This window comes from Schistocerca americana, chromosome 1 (assembly GCF_021461395.2).
Source record: "Schistocerca americana isolate TAMUIC-IGC-003095 chromosome 1, iqSchAmer2.1, whole genome shotgun sequence".
Lineage (NCBI taxonomy): Eukaryota > Metazoa > Arthropoda > Insecta > Orthoptera > Acrididae > Schistocerca > Schistocerca americana.
The window spans coordinates 695,428,308-695,456,142 of record NC_060119.1 but is presented as its reverse complement, the minus strand read 5'-3'; the positions used below and the strand labels follow the sequence as shown (position 1 = coordinate 695,456,142).

The following is a 27,835-nucleotide window of genomic DNA, read 5'->3' as shown; positions in this document are numbered from 1 at the left end:
TTTGGCCTGGCATTAACCCAATGTGGGTCTTCAACTAGCCACTGCCCATGATGATCAATGGGCCGCACCTAGAACTGATGACTCGAGGGGCCTGAACTGACACCTTGCAACTAGGGTCAGTTGCAGGCTGACATCAATCAAATCCTGGATGCCACAATGTTGTCCTTGATTCGCAGACCAGGATAGGTACCTAACCCCCCTTTGAGCTACTGGGTGACCTCTGTACTAACACCTAACAGAGATTGCTGTCACTGCGCAGCTGACATCTGCAGGCTCGATCCAGCTACGTGTCTGCTGAAGGCACTGACATCAGACTGTCACTGTGACCACCATCCTGACCTTGCATCCTTATTGCCACCGTGCTTCACTGGGAAAGCACCACCAAACAGGGTCATCATATGCCCCTGGGGCAACATCTGCATCGGCAGTATGAATTCTGCTGAATTATCATGTTGTCATTTCCACTGAGTTTATGATTCCATGATGGCCATAGAACTACCTCTTCATACCACCCACTTGCCCATTCAACGTCATCCCGAGCTGTTAAGAGTCAGTAACACTCTGAGCATCATGACCCATAATAGTATAAATGAAGTCACTGATGAGTAAAAGCCCAGAGATAATTAAAATAAGGCAAAACTTATATATCTTAAGAAATTTATGATTTAGTCCATATTTTAAATCAAGTACTCTGTGAAAAATTTTAAGAAGTTAACCAGTCATTCCTAAGTTTTATGGTAGAAATGGGGGAAAATCGGGATAAATTTTAGTAAACAAAGGTACTGTAATCTATTACTGGAAAGTGAAGCCTGTCAGCTATGTTATACACCTATCAGCATTCAGTAGCAACAGACTCACCAGTGTCAAACCAATACCATGAGGGATATCTAGAAAGTATGCTTACAAGACTTTCTTACACAAACAAAAATGCTTATATTTCAATGAAACCTATAGGAACAGTGGCACAAGAATGACATCATTTTCCACATAAACAAAATTTATTTCAACGCACTTTATCAACCATTTGAAGAGTTTTATAATACTTGCATTGTCAATGTCTCCTGCCAACTCCTTAAACCACTTCTCCAGTTTTTCACCTCACCATCATTGAAAAAGTGTTTTAAATCCACATAGTCACTGGCAGCGAGATCTGAACTGACAGAGGGGTGGTTTAAAAGATTCCAATGAAATAAGGTCAACATCTCTTGAGATGCTTGAGCAGAGAGCGGCCTAGCATTGTCATTAAGGACGACTCCCTCCCTCAGCATTCTATGTTGTTTGTTCTGTACAGATCTGGAGAGTTTCTTGAGGGTCTCACAGTAATGTGCTGAGTTGACTGTTTTGATTCTAGGCACGCATTTGACAAGCAGAAACCCTTTGTCTCAGAAAATGGTTGCCGTAACTTTTGAGTGAATTACTGATCCTTTTTTAAGGGGAATGAGTGTAGTGCCATTGCACTGATTATCACTTGTTCTCTGTGGTATGATAGTAAACCCATGTTTCATCCCACGTCATTACAGAGTCGAGAAAAGTCTATCGATCTCTCACAAAATGATCAAAAACACTCATTTGGCATTGACTTTGTTGATTTTGTGTTCTTTGTGCATACAACTTGCAATATCCCAGTCAATCACTCACGATTTCATGAACGACAGTTTGAGAAACTTCAGGACACACTTGGTGCAGATCACCAATGGTCACATGGTGATCAGAACTAATATGCTCTTAAGTCTTTGCACTGCTTTATCAGTCACTACAGACAAGTGTGAATTTCCTTTCTTCCAAAGGTGAAATTCCGTACTCATTTTGTCAAATGTCATGATGCAACCTCCTCCCCATACATTGACACTATTTCACAATAAATCAAGCAGTGCTCATGCCTCTGGCATTTAGATAATTTATCACTGCATGCACTTTGCAGGAAACAGAATGAAAGTGCTCACCTTTAACCATCACCACAATGTGTGTTGGGATGCTGCTGATGACTTTTACCATCCATTCATTCATTCATTCATTTCAGAGTGTGTTACCATACAAAACATTGGTACCCCACCGCAAAAAACTCAATTCCAGGGTAAAATTACAGGTCTTGCAATCTTACATTTCAGACATCCCTCATATGAAACTGTTTTAGAAAATTCTTTGTTCTAAGAAAAAGATGTCTTGCAAATGTACAAAAAAGTGGTCTCTTATTTTTTGCAGACAAAGAGAACTCGTTAAAATGGTTGTTGGTCACACTGTTGCTAGTATCACTATCTCAGCTCCCAAATAACCATTAGCGTGCTGCACTCAGATGCTCGGTCTTGGCTTGGCACCCATTCAAAATGGAGTTCCCATTGAAAACACCACCAAGTGCAAAGTTCAAGCAGTTACAGAGTTTTTTTTTATGCAAAAGGTGTTAAACCGGTTGAAATTCAGCACCAATTGACTGAAGTTTATTGACAGTCATGCATGGATGTCAAAAACGTTTGTACATGGTGTAACAAGTTTACAGCCAATCATACTGAGGTTCATGATGCAGAAAGAAGCAGTACACCAATTTCTGATGAGACAGTCACGATGGTTGAGGACGCCTTGCAAAAAGATCAGAGGATCACTCTTGATGCCGTCTGCATTTTGGTTACTGAGGTTTCCTGAAGCACCACCCACAGGATTTTAATGAGAAAGTTGCAATATTGGAAGGTGTGTAGAATACGGGTATCACATATGCTGACAGAAGACCACAAACGGCAATGAGTTTATTCTGCTCACAAATTTATTTACCACTATGCATACGAAAAGCACAACTTCTTGGACTCTATTGTCATACCTGATGAAACATGGACATTCCACTTCACACCTGAGAGAAAACAACTGTCACTTGAGTGACAGCATCCCTCTTTGTCCAAGCCGTGAAAATTCAAACACATTCTGCCAGTGAAGCCACGGAAATTGTGTTTTGGGACTGAAAGGGGTACTGCTGGTTGACTTTCTGCCTGCAGGGACAATAATAAATGTTGATGGGCACTGCGAAACACTTCAAATACTCAGAAGTGCAATTTGGAACCAAAAAAAGAAATGCGGAGCAAGGGCATAAGCATTCTCCACGACAATGCCGATCCACACATCATCCGTCACACCATTGACCTACTGCATAACTTTGGCTGGAATGTCATCATCTGCGCACCATACAGTCCAGACTTGGTACAAAGCAACTACTACCTGTTCCATAAAATGATGGAACATTTATCTGAAAGGCAATACTCCTCTAGTGACAAGGTGAAAGGTGAGGTTCAACACTTTCTGAAGGCTCTGAGCACTATGGGACTCAACTGCTGTGGTCATAAGTCCCCTAGAACTTAGAACTACTTAAACCTAACTAACCTAAGGACAGCACACAACACCCAGCCATCACGAGGCAGAGAAAATCCCTGACCCCGCCGGGAATCGAACCCGGGAACCCGGGCGTGGGAAGCGAGAACGCTACCACACGACCACGAGATGCGGGCCTTTCTGAAGGACATGGCAGTCTATAAAAATGTGTTGACCAAAATGTCAATAATATAGAAAAGTAAAGTACTCTTCCATCCTTAAAATAATGTAATACTGCAGAAAATGAATGGTGGTTTGCATATTGAAAAATGTAGGAAACCTTTGTTTTGGGGTTGTCCTCATAAGAAGAAACTTAGGAGGCAGAAAAATGGTATAATAACTGAAAATTTTAAGAGTTGCAGTCAGAAGAAGCTTGCATTATTCACTCTGATGATATCACACTACATACAGTATCTGATGGCTGCCTCCATCATCAGTGTTGGGGGGGGGGTGAGTCCGACTGTTGTGAAACTGGTGAGACTCCCTCTTTTATGCCCAGAGGACGGCATCTGATTGGCTGGATTAACTCACATAGAAGGCAAATACTGGGGCGGTGCCCTCTACAACTTTAGGTTACATCAGCTCAGGCTATCAGGTGTCACTCACAGGGAAACCAGGAGGTAAGCTATGAGAAGACTTCCTCTGTCATCCTTCTTTATCAAGTGCATAGCCTGTGTCTCTATTAAAGTTGTTCTCGCATAGTCTATATTCAACTGCTACCCTGATTACACAGCCCCAGCAGTTCAATGCTGAGCAAGAATTCTCATTTGTTCAAACACAGTTCTGTGTGCATCTAACAGACTGTTCATCCACACCTGTTTCTTTGAAATTCCCGTGTAACGTGATGCCGGTGCCCGACATGACGATTGGTGACAGTCTGAATAGACAGCCCACTTAACTGCAGCCACACTCGCAAGTAAGAATGGTCTGATACCTTGCCTGTTTACCTTACCTGTTGTACCAATTGTTGCACTACAAAATGGAAGCCACACTATGTGTTGTCCTTCTAGATTGGTTGAATGGCATTGCGTCTAGGTTTGCTCAACAGTGTTGACCTAACACGGACAGAAAAACTGTTCGTACTGAACACTATTGTCAGATGGCTGATCTCATGGCAAGGGTGCTCCTCATGTGAAATAGTCCTGGCTCTGTGTATTATGGTGTTCATCATGATAACAGAATAGCATAGTCATCCAACAGCTTTCTATTCAACCAACACATCTAAGAAAGGCAACTTTTCATTCTCCATCTTATATTAGGATGTACAGCATTCACATTGTCAATGAGCTGCTGCAGTAAATCACTACCATACAGAAAATTAAAAAAGGATTATCAGCTTATCTGAACTAGCAGGAAGGATTGGGAGCAGGCAGCACTGTTCAACATTCATTCTTCAAACCACTCAATGAAAAAAAATTAGCTATTGCTGATAATGGCAATGATTTAATATTTTTAATTTCGCCACATGGCACTGAGGCACTGCAGTAGTTCACTGATCATATGAACAATATAAATCCTAATATAAGATTTCTAGTTGAGATATAGAACAGGAGGTTGCCTTTCTTTGACATATAGGTAAATAGGAAAGTTGGATAGGTAAAAGATCTCACAAAAGCAGCAGCATAGCACGCATATAAAAAGAGGGTTGTAATTGGGCAAGCTTTCAGAGTTAGTGGCTTCTTCTTCAGGGAGAAGGGTTGAAGAGAAAGGAAGACGGATGAAGGAAAAGGACCAGATTTCAGGGAAGTCACCCAGAACGGCAGGTCAAGGGAGACTTACCACAAAAGATGAGAAGGAAAGACTGATTGTTGGGGACTGCATTGGATGAGATTTGAAAACCTGTGAGCTTAAAGGTGGACAGGGTAATATGCAAGACAGGCATTACTGCTTAAACATCACGCACGAGTTAATAAGAGTGAAAAGCTAAGTGCATTGTATGTAACAGAGGTGGAAAGGGGGGGGGGGGGGTGAAAAATAGACGAGTAAGACAATGAAAGATGGAGAAAAGTTAAAATGGAGTGAAGAAAAGAGTGTTAATGTGAAAAAATGCTGAGACGGAAGAAATTAACGTAAATTAAAGCCAGGTGGGTGACGAGCACCAAGAACATGTAGCAGTGGGCGGGTGTAGTGAAACAGGCACCGAGATCATGATCGCCAAGTCGTAGAGCATGCCCTGCAACAGGACGTTGCGTGTTGCCAATATACACACTCCACCTATGCCCATTCATCCTAATTGATAATTTGGTGGTATTGATGGTGATGTAAAGGGCCGAACAGTGTTTACATAACAGCTGGTATATGACGTGTCATTTCACAGGTAGCTCTCCCTTTGATAGTATATGTTTTTCCAGTTACAGGGCTGCTATAGGTGGTGGTAGGAGGATGCATAGGACAAGTTTTGCAATGGGAATGATCACAGATGTAGGAGCCACAGGGTAGGGACATGGGTGCAGAGGGTGCATAGGGTGTGACAAGAAATTTGCAGGGATTGGGAGGGTGACAAAAAGCTATTCTAGGTGTGGTGCGCAAGATTTCAGACAGAATGGATGCCATTTCAGAGAATGATTTGAGGAAGTCATGGACCTCTTAAAATAGCTGAGTAATACATTTGAAGCCACGCTAATACTGAGTCATCAGTGGTGTGCTCTGAAGCTGTTCAATGGAGGGAGCAACAGTACCTGGATTGGATGTGATTGCCTGGGAACTGTTGCTTTTGAAGTAGGCTGGTGGAGTAATTACATGTAGTGAAGGCTGAAATCAGAATGGTGGTGTATTGCTGTAAAGTGTCTGCATCTGAACAAAAATGTTTGTGCCGGATGCAGATTCTTTACAGTACTACACCAACATTCTCTCCTCAGCCTTCACTGCACGTAATTACCCCACCAGCCTAGTTCAAAAGCACAATTTCCCGGGCCATCACATCCAATCCTGGTACTCCTGATCCCTTCAAAAAAAAACAACTTCGGAGTACACCACATGTCACCCATATTATCCTGGTCCGGAATGAATCAGACAGCTACTTCAACAAGGCCACGACTTCCTAAAATCATGCCCTGAAATGACATCCAGTCTGTCTGAAATCATGCCCACCACATCTAGAATAGCTTTTGTCGCCCTCCCAATCTCCACAATATTCTTGTCAGACCCTATGCTCCTTCTGGACCCATCTCCCTGCCCTAAGGCTCCTACCCCTGTGACTGTCCCTGCTGCAATACTTGTCCTATGCACCCTCATATCACCACCTGTAGCAGCCCTGTAACTGGCAAAACATATACTATTGAAGGGAGAGCCACCTGTACAATGACACACGTCATATACAGCTGTTATGTAAATATTGTTTGGCCTTTTACATCGCCATGACTACCACCCTGTTATCAGTCAGATGAATGGGCATAGGAAGGGGGTGTATACAGGCAACACACAATATCCTGCTGCAGAGCATGCTGTACAACATGACAGTCATGAACTTGGTGCCTGCTTCACCGAACGTGCCATCTGGATTCTTCCCCCAGACACCAGTTTCTCAAAACTCCACCAGTGGGAACTAGCACTGCAATGTCCTTGGTTCTCGCCATCCACCTGGCCTTGCTTTACGTTTGTTTCATTCATCTCAGCATTTCCACACAGTAACTACTCTTTCCTTCACTCCGTTTTAATTTCCTACATATTTTATTGTCTTACCCGTCTATTTTTCACCACCCCCTCCCATCTCTGTTAATTACAATGCACTTAGCTTTTCACTCTTATTAACTCATGCATGATGTTTAAGCAGTAATGTCTGTCTTGCATATTACCCTGTCCACCTTTAAGCTCACAGGTTTTCAAATCTCATCCGATGCAGTTCCCAACAATCAATCTTTCCTTCTCATTGCCTGCAGGTAGTCTCACCTGATCTTCGGTCCTGTGTGACTTTCCCAAAATCTACTCCTTCTCCTAGACCTCTCCAGTCCTCTTCCTTCACCCCTCTTCCTTTCACTTCAACCTTTCTACCTGAAGAAAGAGCCACTCATTCCAAAAGCTCACCTAATTACAACCCACTCTTATGTGTGTGTTCTGCTGCCACCTGGCGAGTAGATTTTCTATCTATCCAATAAATTATTTTGTCAAAAATTTATTGTTTTCGTTGTTAAAAAGGAAAGCTGATTGATGACTATGCTATTTTGTGAATTGAGAAACCATGCCTGTGGATCTACATTTCAATGGGCTTAGCTTTCACCACCCAGCTTGGAAAAGAGCTATGCTGAATGTCCTAATACAAAGAGCCACAGAACCACAACTATTTCAAACAAGGTGCATCTCAGCTCCAAGTCTGGCCATCTGATGACAGTGTTCATAAGGAACTGGTATTCTGTCTTTGATGTTAGATCAATGCTGTTTAGGTACAAAAACCCCGGCTAGTCCTATTTGGTACGGGGTACCACATACTTATGCTATGGTTACACAGGTAATTTGTATGCAATTCCCTTTGTAGACTGATTGCACTTCCCAAATCTTCTACCAATACCTCCCACCTGCTTTAACCACAATCTGAGCCTATGAGATCATTCAATTTCATATCCCCACAAAGTATTACTACTAGGTATTTGTAGGAGTTGGCTGATTCCAACTGACTGATATTATACAGGGTGTTCAGAAATCCCCATTACAAACGTCTAGGACTTGAAGAGGGGAGTGAGTATGTAATATTTTGAATACAAACCCATGTCCAGAAACATACTGCTTCCATTCTACAGCTGTTTCAATTCAGATGTTTAACTCACCCACTTCTAAATCTACATCTATAATCTGCAAACCACCCTGATGTCCTTGGCAGAGAGTACGTCCCACTGTGCCAGTTATTAGGGTTCCTTCTGACTCCATCCATGTATGGAGTGTGGTAATAATGACTGACTGAATACCTCTATGCATGCTGTAAATTATTCTAATCTTATCTTCATAATCTCTACGTGAGCGATACACAGAAGATTGTAGTATATTCCTAGAGTTGTCATTTAAAACCAGTTCTTGAAACTTTGTTAACAGTTTTTCTTGGGACATCTGTCTTCAAGAGTTCCCAGTTCAGTTCCTTCAGTATCTCTGTGACACCCTCCCACAGATCAAACAAACCTAACAACATTCCTGCTGCCATTCTCTGTCTCCTTTCAGTCTTACCTGCTATAGATTCCACAAACTTGAGCAATAATCTAGAACCAGTTGCACGAGTGATTTGTAAGCAATCTACTTTGTGGACTAATTGCACTTCCCCAGCATTCTACCAATAAACTGAAGTCTACATTGGCTTTACCCATGACTGAGCTAATGTACTCATTCCACTCCATATCTTTAGAAAGCATTAAACGCAGATATTTGTAAGCACTGGCCGACTGACTGATATTATAGTCATAGGATAATATGTTGTTTCATTTTGTGAAGTGCAAAATTCTACATTTCTGAACCAGGGTGTATTTGTGGACAAGGAAAAAAAATTCTCTGATTTTTCCTGGATTTCCCAGCTAAAAATACACTTTCCCTCGGGTGAAAACACACTTTTACCGTGTTGAGTAACAGTATATTTTCCATCGGAACTGCAAAACTTATCAATCCTTTGAATGATTATGGTTTTATACACAGGCGTAGAATTTCCCAGCACTTTAGAAAATGAAACCCAGGAAAAAAAGACACATTTTGGAAATATCTTTGATGTGCAGCAACATGTACACTGCATATTTTCATATTATGAAAGTATACATTGGAATTCCAACAAACACCGCATGTTACTTTCCTAATCATTGAAATTGAGATTGCGATGCGCTTTTGTAAGCCAGTCATAGCTCATGTCACATGATCTCACCGGCTGATGACAGCGGTTATTCAGAGCATAGGACACCTGACGTAGTCAGCCAACAGCAACATCACTTTTAAGCAGCACAAACACAAGAACAGGGAAAGTTAATAGTTTAAATTAATATACACAGTGTTGCTAAAAGAAAAGCAAAGCTTTCACATATAATATTGGTCTCCAAGGTTAATAAACTGCAAGAGAAGCTGAGCTTTCGCATATAATGTTGATCTTTTTTACGCGTGTTACACAGTAAGACATATCACACAAATGTGAAAGTAAAATTTTTTATATTGGCATAAATTTCTGACCTTCAGGGTTCAAAATTCTTCTAAATGACTTATCATTAAAGAGTTTATTTTTAAATGAGAGTCAAATCCTCTGAGATTTAAGAAATTCATGGTACAGTCTCGTACATAGTTCAACTTACGTAAAAGGATAATTACTTTGAAAGTAACACTTTTCAAACCACCATTCACAATATTTTCCTGCAACTTGTTAGAAATAGGTTCATTTCAGCAGTTGCCAGAGAGCGCAATTAACAGATGACAGATGACACCGAGCTTGTGCAGCTACCATGACATAAGAAGCCCATATGTACATATGTATAATACATTAAAAGATCAGACATCAGAGGATACTCCAAGAGCATTGGAATTTTGTGAACCATACTGAAATGTGCACATTTAAAGTGCACATTCATATGTCCAGATTCCTCATGAAGTAGACCTCAACCTGATGTTAAGCTTTTCAGTGTGGTTTTCGGCATGTAAATTTTCTTGGAGAACCACTACTGTATTATATCATGTTTGGTTCTTTATTATGGTATAATGCTATACATGTTAGAAGATGAAAACTTGCACTTAAAATGCAGTGAACAGTTGAAACTAGCCAGTACTGTGGAATTAAACATTTCGTTTCAAATACATTGACTGCCTCTGTGGAAAAGGTTAATAAAAGTCAAATTTCTTTAGCAAACAGACAAAAATAACTTCATTGTTCTGCAAGGTGATTAATGATTGACTGTCAGAAAGGTGGAAATAAAATCAAATCTGAAACTAACAACATATTTTAGCCTTCCGTAATTATGTGAATGTATTTTAATTCACTTGATAGCTCCCAGCCACAGATATCCAATTTTTTTTCATTTGACGTGAGAATAAACGAAGGGGAAACAGCAAAATCACTAAATGTAAACAAGGGTCACATGGAGACTACCCACTATAACTCAGACTGCTCTGCACATCAGCCCCGGATCTACGGTATATGTGAACTGGATCAATACTAAAAAAAAACATCGAATTTTCACAACTATGTTCATCTTGTAGCACACATCTTTCTGAAACATTAAACATACGTGTTCGAGGAAATGTAAGGCATGTTATTTGGTCTTAAGTGTGCCAAAGTGCAGTGCCATGCCTCTTCATCCAGCATTCCTCTATCGCAAGTCACTGTATTTCACTCTGTGGAATTGAAACGTGCAAATTTTGTAATGGATGCCATCAAACTATATTCAGGACAGTGGAGACTAACATGTCCTGTGGTGCCTTTCCTGCTCCCTGTCGGCCATTTGACATCCTGTGCCTATTTAAAAAAAAAAAAAAAAAAAAACCCCTCTCAATTAATACTGGATGGGATTATTTGTAACTGGGAGGACAAGAATTCTTCAGAAGACTGGCACTCTTTATTGCCTATTAGCTAGTAACTTGCTATTCTGTGCGACATAAAATTAAATATAGGAACATAAAACCAATGGAAATGGAAATGAGCATTTGACGTCATTGGGCGGGAGGCCCCTTATGGGGCAGGTGTTATTGCATTCAATGCCACATTGGGCGACCTGCACACCAGATGGGAATGAAATGATGATGAAGACAACACAACACCCAGTCCCTGAGTGGAGAAAATCCCCAACCCAGCTGGGAATCGAGGGGGGGGGGGGGGGGGCAATCCTTAGCTCCTAGCATTTTTCTCTCTCTAATCTTGCTACAGCTTTACATGGCGTGCTTTCCTTTCTGCGAAAGGATCTAATATCTCATCAAAGTTCGTCAAACGTTTTGCTACATGAAAAATCGAAATGTCTTTATCCAGTACTGAAAAAGCTGTTAATACAAATAATTCCCAACACTGGTGTGGTTTCTCAATCTGATTATGTCTATTCTGTCATTGTCTGCTAGATAAAACAAAATAGGCCTTTCTAATATTGTAGCAATTTTGTAACACACACCAAATAAACAAGACTGTTTTGGCACAAATGGTCATTTTTATAACATGACAGAATATAATCCACGAAGTACCAATATCAAATGACTATTAGACCTATTCCAAGCAAAAAGCCTTATGTTAGGCAATAGTTTCACATTTCATTTATATGCACCAGTTTCTCAAGCATGAGATTGAAAAGTATTACTAAGAAATTTTTATGCAAATTTGTAATAGTCTTATTCTTCCATAATATGTTTGATGTCCCTGTTTCTCATCAAAAAAAAATGGTTCAAATGGCTCTGAGCATTATGGGACTCAACTGCTGTGGTCATAAGTCCCCTAGAACTTAGAACTACTTAAACCTAACTAACCTAAGGACAGCACACAACACCCAGCCATCACGAGGCAGAGAAAATCCCTGACCCCGCCGGGAATCGAACCCGGGAACCCGGGCGTGGGAAGCGAGAACGCTACCGCACGACCACGAGATGCGGGCCTGTTTCTTATCCTTCCTCATTCTAACAAATGATCTTGTCATCACCAATACTGTAGTTACTCCTCCCACTGTCAAAATCTGTTCGCCGATTCACTCCACTAACCCTGCCAGAATCACCACTTTAGTTATCCCGTAATTATCCTCTGGTTAGGCTTTGTTACATGGTCGTACAACACGTTTTCCACGTTACTTCCAGAACAGGACTTAAGCGGCTGCTGGCCAGTGACTGTACAACTGGTCCTTACTAGTGTAGCGACCTCACCAAAAATTTTCTGTCAAAATTTCATTTTCTTGGATACACCAAGAAGATAATATGTAATCTTTCTCACCTGTTATTCCTGTTATTCCTGTTAGTCGTTTATTTCCATTCTGGTAGTCTGAATCTATGGATTTCGCTAGTAATTATAACAACGCTGATCATTCACAAACCCAATCAACGACATAATCAGACAGCGATTGGCATTCATCTGTTTGGTTTTACTCTACTCAGTTCGTATAGCCCCATCCCCTTTTGTCTGCGGAAAGTTTATTTCTAGATGCAACAAGGATTCTTATGACAGAGACATCACGTACACTATGTACGCATACAAAAATCAACTTATGATACATTCAGAAATCAACTTAAAATGTGTTCAAAAATGTTCAGAAACCAACAGGTATACATTTCAAAATCATATGAATAATCGATAGACCAACGTGCGCTGGATGCTAGGCGCTTTGTGAAACAAGTTTTTATCCTCAAGAACATGAATTTGGCACCCCCTTTTCCTGGTAGCATCTAGCTGCTTGCTGCGACTGCTTGCACAGCCAACAGCCACATTCCTGTAGCCAGAAGTGGAAGAATCTACTGCTCAAACGTCATTCACAACTGTGCATGCGCATGAGCCCACTCGTAACTGCTGAAATGAATCTAATGTAAACAGTTGTGACTTCATGCTCATCGGAGTCAATTTCTTGTTATGAAGCATGCATAGTCTTCCTAAAGCCTTTCACACATTTTGCTGTTGGCAAATGCTTGCATAAGCACTGTGTGTCGTCATTGTATATGATGCATTTCCTTTGCAATTTAAGTTATTTTCATTTTTTTCTCTTGTTTATGTTTCATTGTTGAAGTATTATTATGCAGTAGTGGGATACAGTAATATCCTCTGTTAGAGTATCGGTTCTTACCAGTCAAAATTAAAAAAATTTAACTGAAAACTAAAACAATGAAAAATTCCCTGAATTCTAAAAAATTCCAGGGTTTTTCCCAGTTTTGTCCCGGATGAAAAAATTTCTGGGTTTTTCTCAGATCTCCTGGTTGTCCTGGTTCGTATACACCCTGTGAACATTTAAAGCAAGCTGCCAATCTTTGCTCCAATTTGAAATCATATCAAAATGTAACTGAATTTCAGACAGTACTTCATTATAGGTCACTGCATTATCAAAAAAAAGTCTGCGGTTACTACTGTCTGCAAGATCCCTGAGGCACAACTGAATTTACTTCAACATCTGATGATGACTTTTCATATAAGATGACACGCTGTGTCCTACCTCCCAACCAGTCTTCAATCCAGTCACAAAGTTCACTTGATACCCCATTCGATCGAACTTCTGATAATAAACATAAGTGTGGTACCGAGTCAAATAATTTTAGGAAATCAAGCAATACAACATCTACCAGATTGCCTTGATCCAGAGCTATCAGTACGTCATGTGAGAAAAGGGCAAGTTGGGTTTCACGTGATTGTGGATTTCAAAATCCATGCTGGTTCGCACTGAGGAGGTCGTTCTGTTCAAGACACCTCATTGTGTTTGAGCTCACAATATGTTCTAAGATTCTACAAGAAATTGATGTCAAGGATATTGGACAGTAGTTTTGTGGATCACTTCCACAACCCTACTTGTAGATGGGTGTCACCTGAGCTTTCTTTCCAAGCACTGCGCACAGTTTTTTGTTCAAGGGATCTATGATAGATTGTAGTTGGAAGAATGGCTAAAACAGCTGCAAATTCAGTACAGAAGCAGACAGGGATTCCATCAGAACCTGGGGCTTTGTTCAATTTTAATGACTTGAGCTGTTTTTCAACACCAGTGGCACTAATACATATTTCATTTGCCTTTTCAGTAGTGCAATGATTAAATTGGGGCAGTTCTCCTAGGTTTTCCTTTGTAAAGGAACATTTGAAAACAGAGTTTAGCATTTCAGATTTTTTTGCTATCTTTCATTTGAGTTCCAGTCTCATTCTTCAAGGACTGGACACTAACTTTGGTGTCACTAACTGCCTTCACATACAGACAGAATTTCTTTGGGTTCTGTGAAAGGTCACTTAACAATATTATGCTATGGTAGTTACTGAAGGCATCATGGATTAATCTATTGACAACCAAATGAGTTTCATTCAGCATTTCTCTACCTACAGCCCTACATTTTGTTTTACACCTATTATGCAGTAATCTCTATTTCTTTAGAAATTTCTTTACAGTGACTGTATACAATGGAGGTTCTCTCCCATTATGAACTGTTCTACTGGGTACACATCTGTCCACTGCATGGTCAACTAACATTTGAACTTTAGCCATAGTTTCTCTGCACACTCCTGCCATGTGCAGAAAGTTTCACGCTCCTCATTGAGATACAACACTACTGATTTTTTTAATCTAGTTTACTGAACATATATATCTTTTGCATGGTTTGGTTGTCCTTTTCACTCTGGTAATCAATGCTGCCATGGCCACATCATGCTCATTGATACCAGCTACGATAAGGGCATCCTTAAAGAGGTCTGGTCTGTTTGTTGCCAGTAGAGCCAATATATTTCCATCATGAGTAAGGTTCCTAACTATCTCGTCTAGGTACTTTTGAGAGAAGATAATTAGTAAAATTTCACAAGGTGTCTTAACAGGTCCACCACTAACAAAAATGTAGCTTCCGAAAATTCTCACACACACACACACACGTTTATTTGCGCTGACATACAATGTAATTCAGGAATGATTATTCTTTGGCACAACAAGGAACCACAAAATGCTGATTTACTATGAAGTAAGCTTTTTTTTTGTATACACTCATACTGGTAACTTACAAAAATATAGTTTGGTAAGCACCCAAAAATTTTCAAAAATAACCTATTTCGTAATTGTACAATGACTTTAGACAATGGTTGCTTTGAATGAGCATAGGCCCACAATTCTCAAAAAATTTAAAAGAACACAATTAAGCTTAAGCCTAAGATTGACAACAGTAGTACAAATTTATCGTGGCACTCTTGAATGTTTGAAATTTCACAATATGTCACAATACAACCATCCCTCAGCTGTTTCTGTGCACGCTTCTACAATGGCATGCTGAAGAAGAACACTGAGGCATGAGTTTATCTCAGTCATAAATCACGAAATGTGCAGCACCAACCAAACACATTCTCTGCCTGTTGCAGCTAACTTATGCTTGAGGAATTGAATTAGTTGTGACACAGAACAATTATTCCAAAATAGAAAAGAACCGTGCATACTGTATATACAGAACAGTATTGATGCACTACAACAACTGCTCAAAGTAGCAACCACCAACATTATTACAGACATCAGACCTATTAAGCATGCTTTGGTACACACACTCCATCCCACCTGGTCGTTTTTCAATTTCTAGTGCACAAGTCAGAATTTGTGCCAGCAGATCTTCCTCTGTCTCTATAGGAGTCTCGTTAATTAAACTTTGCAACAACCCCATAAGAAATAGTACACATTATCCTGTCTACCCCACTGCATACCAGCACAAGCAATTCAGACTTTCTCTTTACCTCAGCAAATGTGGACGCATTACACATCTGAATTGAAACCTTTGTAGCACAGAAACAGTACGTTTCTGGATACGGATCTCCAATCAAAATATTATGTACTCATTCCCATCTACAATGTATTTATGTAGCTTCTTTCAGATAGTATACTTCATTATAGATAACTGCATCATCTGCAAGAAGTCTGTAGTTACTGCTGTCTGCAAGGTCATTAATACACAACATGAACAGAAAGGGTCCCAACACACTTCCACCTGAAGTTACTTCTACATTTGACGTCAACTTTCCATTAAAGATAACATGTTGTGTCCTCCCTAAAATAAAGTCCTCAATGGTCACAAATTTCACTTGAGACCCCATATAATCATACTTTTGACAATAAGTGTATGTGTGGTACTGAGTCAAATGCTTTTCGGAATTCAACAAATGCTCCATCTACCTTACTGTCTTGATCCAAAGCTTTCGGTATGTCATGTGAGAAAACTGTGAATTGGATTTGATATGATCGACTTTTTCAGAATCCACACTGGTTGACAGAGGGGGTAATTCTACTAGAGATATCTCATTACATTTGAGCTCATAATATGTTCCAAGATTCGACAACAAATTGACGTCAAGAGTATTAGATGTCAATTTTGTAATCACACATGTTACCATTCTTGTAGACTGGTGTCACCTGTGCTTTCTCCCATCTACTGGGCACCATTCCTTGTTTGAGGGGTCTACACTACATTATAGTTAGAAGAGCGGCTAGCTCAGCCGCAAATTCGGTATGAAATCTGACAGGGATTCCATTGAGCCCTGGAGCATTACTTAATTTTAATGATTCAGCTGTTCCTCAACACTACAGACACTAATACTTACTTCATTAATCTTTTCAGTGAGATTAAATTGAGGGAATTCTCCTGGGTTTACCTATGCAAAGAAACATTCAAAATCAAAGTTAAGCATTTCAGCTGTTTATTTTCTACCAACAATATAACCATTTCTGTAAAGTAATCCAGCCAAACAGATACCGTCCTCTGGGTATGAAAAAACTGGGAGCCTCGCTGGTCATGAAAGTCATACTGAGTCCCTGACAATGACAATGGAGGCAGTCATCAATAGCTTGGGATATTATCTGAATCTGACATGGCAAGTAGATTGAGAACTTTTTATCCAATGACTTCCATTATGAAATATTTTGTAACCATAAGGATATTTTTGTCTGAGGTGGTAATGAAAATTTGGGTTACAGTCACACGGGATGCATTAATTTGTACAGCATTTGCTGTCTTTAATTAGAAAATATATTATCTTCACAAACTTATTAACTTAGTAAATATTCTAACCTGTGGTATGTTGGCACTTGAACCAGACTGTTGTAGAGAATGCAGTACATTTCCACTGGACTTCGAACTTTGCAGGGAGTGCAAAATATTTCCACTTGATTTGGAAGTCTGCAAATAATGTGAATGGCGATGATTTTCACGATGTGCATGATTGTGACAGTGGGTGCTGTTGAGAGTGGATGGTAAATTAATACTTGACCTGCAAACAACAAATTTCAGCATTAATAATATTATTACCATTATTATTATTATTATTATTAAGAACGATAAAAACCCTTAAGCTTTGTGAAAAATATGGCTACAACACACCTGATTTACACATCTTAAGAAAGCTTCTCCTTTCATAAAGTTGCTGAATGTATACTGGAAGATGCCTAGGAAAGGCTATAACATATATTAGTTGTTAGGGTTACTGTCAAGAGTAATTTTATTTAAAAATAAGAGGAAAGATACTTTCTTACAGACTTTCTTCCTAGTGGGCTCCACAGTCCTGAACTAAATGAAGGCAGAATTTTTTGACTTAGGCTGTATTTATTCACACCTATAAGGACAAAGAAGAGAGGTCTAAATAAATACAGCTTAAGTGGAAAGACACCACCATCATATAATCATTTCTCATTTTTCAAAATGGAAAAATGCCACAGTCATTTAATCATTTCTTATACTTCAAAATGAGGGGCACAATGAAATCTCTCATCTGACACAAGAAAATCCTGAAACAACTGACTACCAGTTTTATGGAAAGTGTCCAATCAGTACTGTGCTTTCTGACCGACATAAAAGCCTTTTTGCAAAATACTTAGAGGTAAAAAACAAGTTTATTTGTCGAGAAGCATTAAAAATGCTTAATGAAGCCTGTTTGTGAACCACGGTTTTCATGTAATACCATGGTAATGTTGAAGAATGATTTTCAAAATGACATGAACTGCTGAAACAGCAACTACAAATAAAAATATTAAAAAATCCATCATGCAGGAAACAGTTGGAGCTGTGTCTCAGTCACCCATAAAATTGCCTCATAGAAACCATAGAGAGGAATGTAGATGTAAGATGGTTTTTTCCAATTATTTAATCAGAAATTAATATCCTTAAGTCTCTTAAAAGTCCTACAGTAACCCACCGGTTACTACACCTACCACCCACAGTGGACATAAGTCAGAACACTATGGCAAGAGTAGTGTGCACAGACATTAAAACAGAGCGCCCACAACTGAGATGGTCACCAGGGGTAACCCTGCCACCGAGTGCCACCATCGGCTCCATTATGTGCACACGGCACTACACCAGTGATCCCTGATGTGGATAGTGTCTTTATAAGGGCATGCAAGGGCCTCCAGGCCCTCAGTTGTTATAGCTGTCTGAGATGCGTAAACTATTTTCATTTTATCCTTGTTTTTGTCCCTCCATGACCCAACAAATTGTTTCTAGTTAGAACACAAGTGGCAATGTCAAGGATCAGATTTTCGCTTGTTTCGGACACTGCAGTTTTTCTGCCATTTAGCTCTTCCACTGAGGGTTTACTCCAGTCACTTCTGCAACAGCAGCAAGCACATATGGCAGTGTTGCAAAGGTTGCTGGCTATACTGACTCAGGCTCAGCTGCCAGTTGTTCCCCCATCCCCCTGCCCTATGATAAATCCATGAAAGACTGGGACAGTCATGAAAAGTGGCACTGCTAACATTTCTTGACACTCCAGGTGATAAACACGGAGCTCTATTTCATTATCATGCATACTACCTTGTATGTATCACTTACTGTGCTAGGGCTTCCCTGCATGAACCAGCGCCACATTCTTTTGACCATGTGTGTACGATGCTGTCCTCTTATCACGACAAGTGTGTACTAAACTAGTCACTGCGTGTGGTGATTCTTTCCATATTGCAAACAGCTGCAATAATCGTACCAAGCTGGGGCAGCCAAACTTCATGGCCTCAGTCTTCAGTGTCGGTTCATCATGGCTAAGTCTCAGGAGTCTCATCACATGCAGACAGCATGGCATGAGAGAGAATCATTTGTTCAGTCACAGATATGGACATGTGTCAACGCGCCCTTCGGTTTGAGGATCCTATGTTGGGTTGGTTGGTTGTTTGAGGTTTAAGGGACCAAACAGCAAGGTCATCAGTCCCTTGTTTCAAATATGGTCCATTCCGCTAATTGGACATCTCAAGAAAGTCAGAACAATAAAAGGGAAAAAGCTAAAAACGTAAAAGGGCAGTCATGTTGTCAATGGTAAAAACAAAATGAGGGAAGTCAGCAAGAGAACGAACCCAACACTATGCTGAAGCAGCATAGGCAAGACCACCTGTGACTTAAAAGGTGCAACCGCTAGAATGTAGAAGTATGTATGGGAAAAGGAGACTAACCAGTCCTTAAAAAAAAGAAGGTAAAAACAGAGTAAAAGGGGAAGAAAAGAGGATCTCGGTCAGGGAGGTGAATCGGGAATCTCCGAACACAGCATACAGAGGGAGACACCCAAACACTCACCGCCCTGCCCCAACACCAGAGAGAGATTAAAAACCTTAAAACTGAGAATAAAAACCACTTTCCTGGAGGAAACCGAGAACCAGAGAGACCATCCGGGAATTGTCAGCCAACATCAAAGGTAAAGTGTAGGGGAGTCTGTACTTAGCATGCAGAGCCAAAAGAAGGGGGCATTCAACCAAAATGTGGGCTACTGACTGGAAGGCTCCACAACCACAAAGTGGGGGTGGTTCATCACGCAAAAGAAAACCATGGGTCAGCCTGGTATGGCCAATGCGGAGACGACAGTGTGGTCGAGTCCTTTCGGGAGAGGCGCAAGGAAGAACGCCACGAGCCTGGTGTCACCTTAATTGCACAAAGTTTATTAGACAGGGGAGTAGCCTCCCAAGAATTGGCCCATGACTGTGCGAAGTGGGATTTGATATGAAGCTGTAAATCCGCTGCAGGAGGGGTTACAGAAAACGGGGGGTTAGTGACTGCTCCCCCAGCGAGCTCATTACCCGGGATACGCACATGGCCAGGGACCCAAAAGAAGTCAATGGAACAAGCAGCACGGTGAATATCAGCGAGATGGTCATGGATGGCAGAGACCAAGGGCGCGAAAAACACCGGTCAATAGCAAGAAGGCACTCATCGAGTCCGTACATAACAAAACGCAGTTGTGTTGGGACTGTTTCATAAAGGTAAGGGCCTGGGAAATTGCCATCAATTCCGCAGTAAACACCCCACATGTAGGTGGCAGCAGATGATTTGCCGTTCCAACAGAGGACGTGAAGGCATACCCCACATTATCAGCAAATTTAGAGCCATCAGTGTAAAAAACAACAGCATCCCGAAACTCCCATAAAATTTGGTGGAAAAAGGAACGGAACACCACCGGGTGGATGGAATCTTTTGGACCTCGGTGGAGATCCATCCAAATTCGAGGCCAAGGAACTAACCAAGGGGGGTGGAGGGGATGGAGCGAGGAAGACAGGACAAAGAAGGTAGCTGAAAATCATGGCAAAGAGACGCAAGGCAGAGCCCAACCGGTAAACCCGCCTGTGGGCGGGAGTCGGGTGGGCGACGTCCATGGTCTGGGAACGGGATAGAATAGGAAGGATGAGTGGGAGAGGAACGGATAGTGAGTGCATAAGATACCAGAAGCTGGGACCACCGAACGGAAAGGGGGGGGGGATCCCAGCTTCAACCAGGAGACTATCAACAGGGCTAGCAGGGAAGGCACCGGTGGCCAAACGGATACCACGATGGTGGACTGGATCCAGCACGTGCAGTGTGAAAGGAGCAGCTGAACTATAAACTTGACAACCATAGTCCAAGTGAGATAGAACTAGAGCACAATAAAGACGGAGGAGGAGGGAATGGTCCGCACCCCAAGAGGAGTGGGCAAGGAAGTGAAGGACATCGAGTTTACAGAAACATCCTACCTTCTGGAGTCTGATATGGGGCAACCAAGTGAGCTTGTTATCGAAAAGAAGACCCAGGAAATGAAACTGTGGGACCACAGGCAATCGTTGTGCATCGAGATAGAGCTTTGGATCAGGGTGGATCAAAGTAGGGTGACAGAAGTGGACCACCCGCAATTTTGAAGGAGAGAATTGAAACCCGTGTGAGAGGGTCCATATAGCTCCCTGGAGCAGTCGTTCTGCAGATGCCATCGAGGAGGAACTAACCCAAATGCAGAAATCATCCACATACAGGGCAGGGGCGACCAAGGGACCGAAAGAAGCCACAAGTCCATCGATAGCAATGAGGAAAAGAAGGACACTCAACACAGAACCCTGTGGGATGCCCGTCTCCTGGGTCCGTGGAGAACTAAAAACAGTACCAACTCGAACTCTGAATGACCGATGGAACAGGAACTGGCGGATAAAAATTGGGAGTGGGCCCCGAAGACCCCACTGATGAAGGGTAAGTAAGATGTGATGGCACCAGGCCGTGTCATAGGCCTTGCAAAGGTCAAAAAACACTGCAACCAAATGGCGGCGCTGGGAAAAAGCCTGCCGAACTGCGGATTCCAAGCAAAGTAAATGATTGATAGGAGACCGTCCCTCTCGAAAGCCACACTGGTAAGGGGACAATAGATCCTGAGATTCGAGGACCAAATTGAGCCGACGAGCTACCATCCATTCAAGTAACTTACAAACAACATTGGTCAAGCTAAATGGCTGATAGCTGTCAACAGATAGGGGGTTCTTACCAGGCTTAAGGACAGGAACCAAGATGCTATCCCTCCACTGAGAAGGGAAGTCACCCTGGAGCCAGATACGGTTAAACACCCGAAGAAGATGGTGCCGTTGTGGAGCACTGAGGTGTTGAAGCAGTTGGTTATGAATGGAATCTGGGCCAGGGGCCGTATCATGAGAAGAAGATAGAGCAGAAAGAAATTCCCATTCAGTAAAAGGTTCGTTGTAAGATTCTGACTCACAAGGGGTGAAACATAAGGTGGAAGCTTCAGCCCGCTGTTTCTGGTGAAGCAAAGCAGCTGGTTAGGAGGCTGATGCTGATGCTGATGCCACTGCAAACTGGGTCGCAAGATGTTCTGCAAGAACTAATGGGTCCGTACAAAGGCCATCTGGAAGGTGAAGGCCTGGGAGGGTGGACTGCCGATGGCAACCTTGGAGAGAGCGAAGTGTAGCCCATACCCGTGACAGAGGGACAGTAGAACCAAGGGAAGAAACGAATCGTTCCCAACATATCCGCTTGCTCTGTTTGATTAAATAACGGGCGGAGGCGTTTAAATGTAGTAAGGCTGGCTACGTATGGGTGCCTCTTAAAGTGTTGCAAAGCTCAACGGCAATCACGGATGGCAATGGCAATGGCCGTACTCCATCATGGGACTTGCCGGCGACGAAATGGCCCAGATGAGCGTGGGACAGCAAGGCTAGCAGCACGAACAATCGCGTCAGACACGTCACGTAGGACGTCATCAATACAACCCAACAAAGATGGAGAAAACACGACCTGTGCAGTGTATAGAGGCCAATCGGCACGTTGGAAAGACCAACGAGGTAACCTGTCCACCGGGGAGTGGGAAGGGAGCGAGATAATCAATGGGAAATGGTCACTATCACAAAGGTCGTCGTGTGGTGACCAGTGTAATGAAGGGAGGAGAGAGGGAGAAGAAAAAGAAAGATCAATGGCAGAAAAGGTACCATGATCGGCACTGAAATGAGTAGGGGAGCCATCATTAAGAAGGCACAAGTTGTGGTCTGCAATAAACTGGTCTATAAGAAGACCTTGTCTAGACGGAAAGGCACTGCCCCACAAGGGATGATGAGCATTAAAATCCCCAGGGAGGAGGAAGGGAGAAGGAAGTTGCTGAAGAAGGGCAGTTAAGGCAGCAGGTGTAAGAGTCCTGTCAGGAGGGAAATAAAGATTGCAAACTGTGACCGCAGAGTCTAAGTGGACCCTAACAGCAACCGCTTCCAATGTAGTTTGAAGAGGAATCCTCGTGCTAGCAATGTCTGTACGGACCAACGTACAAACGCCACCAGAAGCCCATAGGGGTCCGACCCGATTTTGACAGAAAACACGGAACCCATGGAGGGTCGGTGAGTGAGCATCAGTAAAATGAGATTCCTGGAGAACCACACAAGCTGCAGAGTAGGACAAAAGAAGGGATTTCAATTCTGAAAGGTGACGATAGTATCCATTACAATTCCATTGGAGAACCACAGAACAATGATTTAAATGGGGGCTGAACATGCTAAAGCCAGTCATACCGCTGGGTCCCCACCCATCACCGACAAGGAGGGGGCGACATCCATGAACGACAGGTCAGAATCCGGTTGTGAAGTCGGGGAAGGGACCTCTGGTGAAACCAGAGGCTCTTTGTCCCGGGACTTATGTTTCTTCCTCTTTTCAGGCTGAGATCGAGGAGGGCTGTGTAACATAAAGGAGCCAGCTGCAGCAAGATCAGGAACAGAAAGAGACCGGGCGACCTGGGGGCCGACAGACCACGGCTCTCGCAGTCGTCGTGCAGCAGCAGACCTTTGGCCTGGAAGGGGCATCCCGGGAGAGGCGCCCTCGACCGGCAGACGCCGAAGGAGTGGGACACTTCTCCGGCTGGGGAGGGGGAGCAACGCCCAGAGGAGAAGGTGTGGGAGCCGCAGGGGAGGGGGGGATGGAGAGGGGTCCGGGATGGGGGTAAGGAAGGGGGAGGAAGGGGTGAAGATGTAACCAAGGCGTAACTAGATGTCATGGACACAGGGTGAAGACGTGTATATTTCTTACGGGCCTCTGTGTAGGTTAAACGATCGAGGGACTTATACTCCTGTATCTTCTTTTCCTTCTTATATACTGGGCAATCTGGTGAACGTGGAGAATGACTACCATGAGAATTTACACACACAGGAGGGGGAACACAGGGACTCCCCTCATGGAGTGGACGTCCACAGTCACCACAGAGAGGGGCCTGTGAACAGCGGGAAGACATGTGTCCAAAACGGAAGCACTTAAAACACCTCATAGGAGGTGGGATGTACGGCTTCACATCACATTGATAAACCATAATCTTAACTTTCTTAGGGAGGGTATCCTCTTCAAAGGCCAGGATAAAGGCACCAGTATCAATGCGATTGTCTTTAGTACCCTTCTGAACACGCTGAACAAAGTGAACACCCCGCTGTCCGAGATTGTCCCGAAGTTCCTCATCAATTTGAAGGATGAGGTCCCTGTGAAAAATTACACCTTGTACCATATTTAGAGACTGGTGGGGGGTAATGGACACAGGAATTGTGCCAAGATGGGTACAGGCACGAAGGGCCGCAGATTGGGCAGCTGAAGCAGTTTTGATCAGCAACGAACCCGACCGCATCTTGGTCAGGGAGTCCACTTCGCCAGACTTGTCTTCAATGTGTTCCGCAAAGAATAAAGGTTTGGTATTGGTGAAAGTATCTCCATCAGTCCTGGTGCAAACTAGATAACGGGGGAAAGGTTTTGCCCCTAGCCGACAGGCCTGACCCTCTTCCCAGGGGGTAGCCATATAAGGGAAGGCCGAAGGGGCAAGAGAAGCAGCACTTGAAGAATCAGTTCCACGCAGAGAGACGGCTGCAGAAGAACGGCCAGAGTTCTGGACCCGTAAGCGTTTCATTTGCATAGCGTCCGCCCTGATACCACCCACTCCAATCAGGGGCTCTCCTCACGGGCGCCACCCAGCCACAGCACGGGCCGTCTGGCACGGCGGCCATTGCCGGGAGTTCCGATGCTCCAGGATGACGAGCAACCACTCCAAGGCATGCATGAGGAGGTCACAGCTCAGGTATCAGAAGTGTGATCCCTGTGTGTTCAGGGGGCTCAACCAAAAGGGTACATAGCGACCCCACCACACAGGCTGGCTACCGTGCTGGCTATGCACCCTAGCATCAGACGACGACGTGAAAGGAGAGGTGGAATGTACTAGGAGGGCGCACATCAGAGATACTAGGTAATGTGCTCTTCCCCAAATGGCTCACACTACGGAGGAGAAATTTTGTAATGGAGGTCAAACCCCAGAGGGGGACCAAGGAATGCCAAAAGGAGGAGATGATTACGCAACAAAGCCGAATTGTAAAACCAACAGAACCAGGAGGATATTGGGGGCCAACATAAGCAAGGACACCGAGAGAGGGAGAGGAGAGGGGGACGGGAAAGGAGCAAGGAGGGGAAAGGAGGGGAAGGGGAAAGGAGGGGAAGGGGAAAGGAGGGGAAGGGGAAAGAAATGCAGCCCTGGAGAGAAAGAAGGCTGCAATAGCTCGGGGACCCGTGCTCGCCACGCACGTATCCACAAAAGAGTTGTGGACCCCCTGGGGGACCTATGTTGGGAGAGGTTTTGAATACTGCACAGGTGTTCAGGATCTTCCGTGCCGTAGGCCACCAATTATAGGCTAGAGTGATGTCGCCATTGCCATTGTCAACAGCATGCAGCACCAGGACATGGAGCCTAGCACACTGTGGGACGAATAGGCTGTTGTACTTCCTTCATGTCCCTCGTTTCATACAACACGAGCATGCACTCTGTCCCAAGCAGTGGGTTTCTTGCCATAAATGTATTCACCAGTGTCTGCAGGCTAAAACAAACCTTCCGCTGAAATGCATGTGATGGATAAGCCATTAATCCTACAATTCGACATATGGGCACTGTGCTCTTCTCAACTCACAAGCTGTATGGCGGGCTTCAGTCTCCACCACTGGCACACACTATGTGTCGAATGGTAAGCCATAACAAACAGCAGACTACTATTCTCAGTAAATTTATGCCTGATACGGTTTACAAGCCAGCTGTCTGTTCCATTATGTACTTGGTGGTTAATGATACAAGTACTCAAGATTTATTTTGGCTTAACATCACTAGGAGTGACAGACCGAAGTCCTCAAGTGAATGGGCTATGCCTTTAGTGATAAAAAAGAAGCAGTCCAGTCAGCTTTGGCTCTGTGGCTCACTATCAACGCACAGGCACTTGCAAACACATGCACTCCCTCTGGAGGAGTTGCTCACGAAGTAAGCTGCGGGCCAATTCTTTTTGAAAATCATCTTGGTTGACTCTACCTTCAGATTCCATTGGATGAATCATCAAAACAGTTGCTTATGGTTAATACACCTGGCCTGTATCATTATCAATGACTAATGATTGCGGTCGCTAATGTGCCTGCCGTCTTTCAACATTTTTTTTCAAACAGGTAATGATGACTGCCCCTCATTGCATTAACTATCTGGATGACATCATCATGACAGGTGCTACCACAGCGGATCACTTACGTAACATCTGTTCTTTACCCACTGATCTACAGGCATCAAATTTCATCTCAATTTTTTAAGACTCACTTTTTTTAGCCTTCCATTTTTTATTTTGGTCATAAAATTTCCTGGTAGGGCTTGTAGTCCACAGGAACCACACGTCATCACTATTACGGCTTTGTCCCATCTTTCGAACCTACAACAACTTAGGGCATCCTTGGCAAAGAGGTGTATTACCACAAGTTTATTCCCACAGAGGCAACTACTGCTCAACCCTTTCATATGTTGCTTCAGAAAAGTGTTTCTTTTGTTGGCCTGCAGTCTGTGTGTATGCTTAAGGATAATTTTGACTCCACACCATGTCTTGCAACACTTCAACCTGGCAATCATCTGGAACTGGTAATAGACACATCCCAGTATGGATTGGAGGCAGTCATGGCCCATCATCATTCAGATGGCTCTGAACAACCTACCGCCTTAACACCAAAAACACTCAACTTGACTCAGTGCCATTATTCTCAGGTGGAAAACAAGCTCTTGATATTCTCTAAGCCCTAAAAAATTCCATGTGCTCTTGTGTGGTGCAAAATTTCATTTGATTACACACCATAAGCCCCTGGTTTCCATGTGGGGCCTGTCTTCAGTGTTGAACTCTGTTCTTCTTGCAGTGCAATTACGGTATCCATTTATGTCCCGTATCACAACATGCAAATGTGGTCGCTCTGTCCTGGCTCCCAGTGGGCTCTGATCCATTGCTTAACCAGGAGGAACAGTCTTCTTTTCAACTGGATACAGAGGCGAGGCACATGGTAGATGGCTTCCCCACCACCAGTTTCCATATCACCCCTGCCGCAGCAATGGGTCTAGTGCTCTGGCAGGTCATACGAATGATACAGTATAGGCAAGCCAACCATTGGATGGACTGGGCATTGGATTCACTTCAGAATTTTTGTATGTTGCACCATTGCTTCTCCCTCTTGAATGGTGTTATTCTCCTGTTGATAGAAGGGTTTATTCGCCCTGCACCATCGCCCCAGTGGCTCTGTGGCAGGAGGTCCGCCATTTATTACATCAGGATCACTGGAGGATTTTTCACACAAAACTGTTTGCATGCTACTACATGTTTTTCCATGGCATTGACTGGGACTAGAATACCTTGTCATGTTCAGTATGTGCTGCTGCAGATTGATTTTTTGCCATGGCTGGTCCTGACACTGCCTTTTTAAACATTTTCTGGTTACTGGCAGCTGATGCTTTTTCTTGTTTTCCTCATGTCATTCATTGTCCATCTGCAATGGCAGATTGGACTGTTAAGGACCTGTCAAAGATATATTTCACAGAAGGCTTGCCTTGCACCCTGGCTTCAGACAACAGTTCTCCATTTGTGTCACAATCTTTTGAGGACTTTTGTACACACAATGGAATTTACCACATCATGGCGTCTCCCTTTCATCCACAGTTGAACAGCAAGGTGTAACGTTTTGTCAGAATGTTTAAGACGTAGATGCACAAGCAAGTAGAATATTTCCTGGCAGAGGGGTTTTCACATAACATAGCAAACTGGGGCCAAGTGTCCCAGCAGCTCCTGCATGATTGTCAGTCATGGACGCTACTCAACCTCTTGGGGCCAGGCAGGCATCCCCAGCAGTCAGTTTTGTT

General features: G+C 43.0%; 1 protein-coding gene across 3 annotated transcripts in view; it reads right to left on the bottom strand.

The window, feature by feature from the left end:
* LOC124609405 overlaps positions 1-27,835 on the bottom strand; it is a 501,321-nt gene that overhangs the window by 84,939 nt on the left and 388,547 nt on the right. For all 3 annotated transcript variants that reach the window (XM_047140070.1, XM_047140071.1, XM_047140072.1), the window contains one exon: positions 16,978-17,176. In XM_047140070.1, coding sequence (XP_046996026.1) covers positions 16,978-17,176 — 199 coding nt within the window. The remainder of the gene's footprint in view (positions 1-16,977; positions 17,177-27,835) is intronic.